Raw genomic sequence first — 5,928 nt, 5'->3', positions numbered from 1 at the left:
GAATGCCAGCTTCCAGTTCTGAAACTGGCAGAACAAACCCCAACCAAAACCTCCCACCAAAACAGCACCTGTAAGATCTCACAGGCCAATTTCCTTAAAGCGATGAGAGCTGGTTCTGCAGTGAGACACTTCAATGAACACACACAGACTGCCGAGTTCAACCTGCACACGCCGCCCTCCGCACCCCAGGCCGCAGGCGGCTGTGACGGGGAGGAGACTTACAAGAAGTTTCAGTGCTGATAGATGGGGCTATGATCGGTGATGAGGCATCGACTCCATGTGCACATTGAGCTTCATTTCGTTATCCAGAATTTGTACGAGCTGCTGCATGGAAGGAAGGTGGCCAGACTCGAGCTTAGACCACACTGGAACATCTACCACAAAACACACGGAGGGGAGAAAAGCAGCGTTAGGTTCACAAAGTCAGAAAACAGAGGGCTGTTTAAACACAACATTTAAAAGATCCAGGAAGCTATTCAAAGTGGTGCTATTTTATATCGAAGAAAATTTCTGGATCAACAATGCTTCAAACACCTGGTTATACCAAAGCCCTGTCCAACTAGGAGAGCAAAGAGTCCAACCCTTCCATTGAGAAGTACATCATATGGATTGAGAGGCTCAAAACACCCACTGACAGATTTCCACCCCCCCAGAAATATAAAAGACAGCAGAGTCCACAGGCACTTCAGGGGAAACACAACATTCATTTCTGCTGCTGCTGACAAACACTCCCCCAAACACCCCTGATTGTGACAGCACTTGATGAACTCGCACTGAAAAATACAGCTGCTGTCACCTACATAAAACAAAAGCCAGACTGACCCACGCGTCCCCAAACGCAAACCAGAAACTCGCCGAAGCCCAGATGGGACTGTTCACCCCCAGCAAGGCTCTGCTGCCAACTCTAATCCAGGATTAGGACTAGAACTGCAGAGAGTTCAACAACTTTGATGCAATAGTCAGTCTGTGAAAGGTTCTGCAGTACAGGACTTGACTTAGAGACTCCACTGAAATGCATCCTGCACAATCACAGATTGAGATGATGATCAGAGCCAGACTGCATACTTGTACCTAGAGCCTGAAAAATTCTGTACTCCGTCAAGCTTACATCATCTTTGAAACTATAAAAGTATTTGAAGGCAGAAGGTCCACAGACTCTTAACCTGAAAAATCAGTACTGCTGTCCACTGGTACTGAATATCTGGGAACAGTGATGGATGCAACAGGGTTCCAGGGCTAAACCACGTTGCAAAACAGGACAGGGAAAGCATCTAATTAACTGGAGCTTACGCTTCCCTAGTTAACAATTTCTTACTTAATGCACATCACATGCAAAGAAAAATCATAACACACTTACTCCAAGTGAGCAAGCCTTCCTCCAATTAAGTGTTTGCATAGCTATTTTAAAATGTATGTAACTGACACCTGTGTAAACTGCTTTATAAGACTTCCATGATTTTAATCATTTACTGTGATCTATAACATCTGAAGTTTCAAAAGGGACAGCAATTACCACATACAATCATGTTTTGAAACACACATTTCATCACCTCATCCCTCCCTCTCCCAACACAGCAGCTCTCAAACCCGTCTGTACCCACACAACACGACGTGGTTCCCTCAGGCAGAAGGTTCTTGGCTCACCGTTCAGAGTGATTTCAAATGCACCCGTGGACATACACTGGTTCTCAATCATGTTGCTCAGGAAGAAGACCATCATACAAGCATAGACCTAGGAGAGAACAGAGAGAACCCCAGGCACTTTGTGAGCCACAGCTGATTTTATTCGCTCTTAACAAGCACTGGAAGTTCACAGCTGCCTCTGAATGCCTCTCTAAAATGTATCGAGTAATCTTCCAAGCACAGACATCCTCCTTCCCGAGACAGGGATCAAAATAGTTCTGAAACCACCCAAATCACAATCCTGATTCAAACCAAGTTACATCTCCTCGCTCCTTTCCTCCACAGTCTGTGCACATCTCGCAGCCAGTCTGCAGAAGGACGTGGCTACGGTGGCAGTCGCAAGATGACAAGAGAACACGACTGTTCCTACAGGCTGCCTGTCACTGTCACAGCAACGCTTCACACCAAGGACCCACAGGCCTGGACATAAACAGCAGAGCAAGTCACACTGCATTTGTTCACAGGAACTGTCAGCCCTTCAGGACAATCATCTGGGATGTTCTGTGTCTAGTGGTGCCTCGGGGTGAAACAATCCAACCTTCAGCAACACGGCATCTCCCTCCCTCGCCAGCACCTCTGCAATCCCCTCGTCAGGCACAGGGCACATTCACAGGGCTTACAAAGAATTCAGCGTGGGAGATGGTTGTTTGCAGCACCCCAGACTGCCCGGGTGTTGCTGGGATGGAGCTAATTTTCTTCTTGGCAGCTGGAATAGCTGTGGTTTGGTCTCACTGTGGGATCTGTTATGAGAAGAATGTTGATAAGGTGCTGATGTTTTTATTTGCTGCTGGAGCCCAAGGCCATCGTGTTTTGCCAGTTCACAAGTGCAAAGGACTGGGAGGGAGCAGCGCAGTAATTAGCAAACCCCAAATTGGCATTTGGCTCTGCCAATGAGATATTCCATCTCCTGTCCCCCATGGGCAGGACATTGCCCAGGGCTGACCAGAAAACGGGGGGATTCTCTCAGGCATTGCTGGGGCTCACTCCTCTGGGGTTGTGGTTTGGGGACTGTCTCTGCTCCGGGATCTCTGGCTGGGACAGGCTGGGCATCAGTCGGCGGGTGGTGAGCAACTGCCCTGGGCATCACTCATTTGTTTTATCATTATCATTTTATTTCAATTAGTAAATTGTTTTTATCTCAACTCACAAGCTTTACTACTTTTACCCTTCCCATTCCCTCCCCTGTTCCCTGGGGGACAGTGAGAGAGCGGCTGTGTTTGGCTGCAGCCAAAGGAGTGAAACCAGCACACAGAGGCACAGCCACTGGCCCAGCCCCGACGTGTGCTTGTCCCATGTAATTAAACAGGACGTGTGACAGCTCCTGGACAGCCACACTGGCTGGTGACAGAAACCTGCTGCACCAGGGAGCTCAGTTCGAGGGGCTGTGCACCAATAAAGTACATAAAGGTTAATAAACTTACAAATGGCTTTTGTTTAGTAGAATAAATCTGGAATATATCAGAGTGCAGAAACATTAATCTGTCAGCATCACCCGCACTGACTCACAGGGACACACATCCCACAGGCCTGGTCTGTCACGCTCCTGTATGTTCTGCACAAACACCCACAAAATTTCAACTTGATTTTTCTAACCACCATCTCACTGCACACCGAACCTAGTACATCTGCTGAAAGCAGCAGCTGCAAAACAGTTATGAGACAGCAGACAAGTGAAGCTGTAATTTTAACACCAAAGATACCAGCTTGAAACTCTACTCCTGAGCCCTAAAAACAAAACAAACAAAAAATCTTTCATCATCTCTGCCAGTAACATTAACCTCAGTGTCCCCCTGCAGCACCATCAACTTGGAAAGAGAGATCAAACCCGGGTCTGTCAGAACACGAAGCACTACTGATAAGAACAGTTACGCTACTGTAAAACTCTCAAGTATATTTACTTCCAGAAGCCTAAAGGTCCTGTTAAGGCTGCAGCCTATGAAAGTTAAATCAGTAAGAACTGTGAAGTACTCCCAGAGCTTTTCTGCTTTTTCAAAACAAAAGAATAAAGTTTGCTGTTTACCTTATTTTCTTGGCCCCACTGCCAGATGCTCGGAGCTTGCATGCCGAAGAAAGCAAAGGGATCCTTGCCAACAATTATTAAGCCTATTAATACTAGTTTGAAGACAGACAGGAAGGATGCTATGTGCCTGTCAAAAGACAACAGAAAAAGTGACTTAGAAGGTTCACAGTTACCACTTCACCACTGTACAATTCGCCTCATCAGAAGAATTCTGATAGCATATTATCAAGTGCTTCAGAGGAAATACAAAACTTTTCAAGTAAGTTTATCTTGCTATAAAAACAAAACAAAAAAGCAGCACACACTGACAAAACCTCGCGTCCTCAGGACACCACCCTTGCACACCACACTTACAGATTCATTTTTTTCCTAAGCAGACCTCAACTAGAAATTTGCTGTCAACTTACAGGTGTCTCAACTGGGCAACACATTCAGTTTCTGAAAGATGTTTCATAATTCAGAGACATGTAACTGACACGCACTACTTCTTCGTAAAGCATTTTCCCAGCAGGTGCAGAAAACCCTGCACCTTTTTGTGAGAATTAAACCTACAGCCAGAGAGCAAATTAACACCGAGGTATTAATTGTATTATCTGGCAGCATTCTTACCGCTGTAATTATTACAGTAATTAGGCCAAGAGGTGGTCCAGGAGCCACCACAGTAACTGTGGCATCACTCGGTTCAAGTAACAGGAAGAACACTGTTCTTGTTTTGGCTTTTTCCAAACGTTTTTGGACTTCTCCCCCCAGACTGCAGTTAAGGATGTCCCTCCCGGCAGTCTCTGCGGTGAGGTCAGCTCTCCCCTGACTTGGATGTTAAAAACAAACTCTTCCCTCCTCTGCAGCCTTAACCTGTTACAGGAACTTGTCACAAAGCGCATAAACCTGAGCAAGAAACATGAATTTATGTCCAGTGACATCACGAAGCAAAGCTGGAAAAAATTCACTGTGAAATCAGTGAATTATGTCATTTACTTCAGACTGAAACACAACAGGGCTCATTATACAGACATCCAGAGAGTGGTAATTGTATGGAAAGCTAAGGTGGCCATATAGAGAAGACAACCAGGCTTGTATGTAACCATAGTGGGGAAGACAATAACAGTGCAAGTGGAAGCGAGTGTAAGTGCACAGGCTCACACGCCATGCTGGCCTCACACGCTGCAGGAAACACAACGGGCACCGCCAGCCGCTCGCTTACCTATAGATGGGCTGGGGAAGGTAGTTCTCCCCTTCGATCCGGATGTCTGGGTACCGCTGGCTGATCACCCGCATGTACTCCTCAAACCCCCGCCTGTAGCCTCAGGAGACACTGAAACAGACAGGGACGGTCACCAGCACCGGGGGCCACGCGCACGGCACCCGTCCTCGCGCTGGGCACTGCCCCTCCAGCTTAGAATAAAACTAAAACTCTTCACACCAAAGAAAACTGACTTGCAGGCAAGTCACACACCAAAAATCCTGGCAGCCTGGGTTCACTCCAGCGTGTGTTCACACACCAGCACGGACACAGCGCTTGGGTGAAGGAAGGAAGGAGCAAGGACCTACTTGTTTCCTCCCCTAAAGAGCTACCAAGTCAGAAAGTCGGTGTAAATGTCACCTTGCTCTGTGTACAAAAAAAGTGGATTTAATTCCTCACTAGTTAAATTTAACTGGGACTGCTCACGCCAGGTAACATCACTCCCAGTTATTTCTGTATACGGATGAGCAGGTTAACTCCAGAAAAGTTAAATATTACAGAGCTGTACTTGGGCTCACATTTCTAACAGCTGCCTCTATAATAACTGAAATAAAAATCACCCAGTCTCAGCTTACTGCAAAAGAAATCAAAGTACTTTCTACCGAGCAGGGGCCTTGTGTGCTGCTTCACAGGACAGAACCTTGGACCAGACTCTGCTCCGGGAACCGCGGCAAAGCGAATATTCTCATGGATATTCCCATTCCAAGCAAAAGTTCTCATGGATATGCTGGTTCCTCTCGGTCCCGGTGAGTTCTGGTCGTGGCTGCAGCTCTGCCCGCCCGCACAGCACCATGAAACCACGGGGACAGGCACCGAAAGCTGCTTTTCCCCCCACACAAGCTCCCTGAGCTGGAACTACCTCACCCGACCCTGCTCCCGCCAGGTTCTGCTCCCGGGAGCTGACCTCATCGATAACGTTCTGAGAGTGACACGGAGGCGCCCGAGCTCCCTGACTGCGGGCAGAACGGTCGTTAAAGACCCGACC

At 47.4% G+C, this 5,928-nt stretch overlaps 1 protein-coding gene across 1 annotated transcript in view; it reads right to left on the bottom strand.

Annotated features, from left to right (window-relative positions):
* The window catches only part of SELENOT (selenoprotein T), a 6,841-nt gene extending 1,782 nt beyond the window's left edge, over positions 1–5,059 (bottom strand). Inside the window, exons 1-4 of the mRNA XM_010163583.2 lie at positions 4,905–5,059; positions 3,704–3,830; positions 1,645–1,732; positions 223–374 (exon numbers count right to left, since the gene is read on the bottom strand). Of these exons, the coding sequence (XP_010161885.1) occupies positions 250–374; positions 1,645–1,732; positions 3,704–3,830; positions 4,905–4,978 (414 nt within the window). The 5' untranslated portion in view covers positions 4,979–5,059 and the 3' untranslated portion in view covers positions 223–249. The remainder of the gene's footprint in view (positions 1–222; positions 375–1,644; positions 1,733–3,703; positions 3,831–4,904) is intronic.
* Positions 5,060–5,928: the final 869 nt, after the last annotated feature.

The sequence above is a fragment of the Antrostomus carolinensis genome, unplaced genomic scaffold (assembly GCF_000700745.2).
Source record: "Antrostomus carolinensis isolate BGI_N321 unplaced genomic scaffold, ASM70074v2 scaffold16522, whole genome shotgun sequence".
NCBI lineage: Eukaryota > Metazoa > Chordata > Aves > Caprimulgiformes > Caprimulgidae > Antrostomus > Antrostomus carolinensis.
Note: the sequence above shows the minus strand (reverse complement) of the source record. Positions and strands in the feature narration are given on the sequence as shown.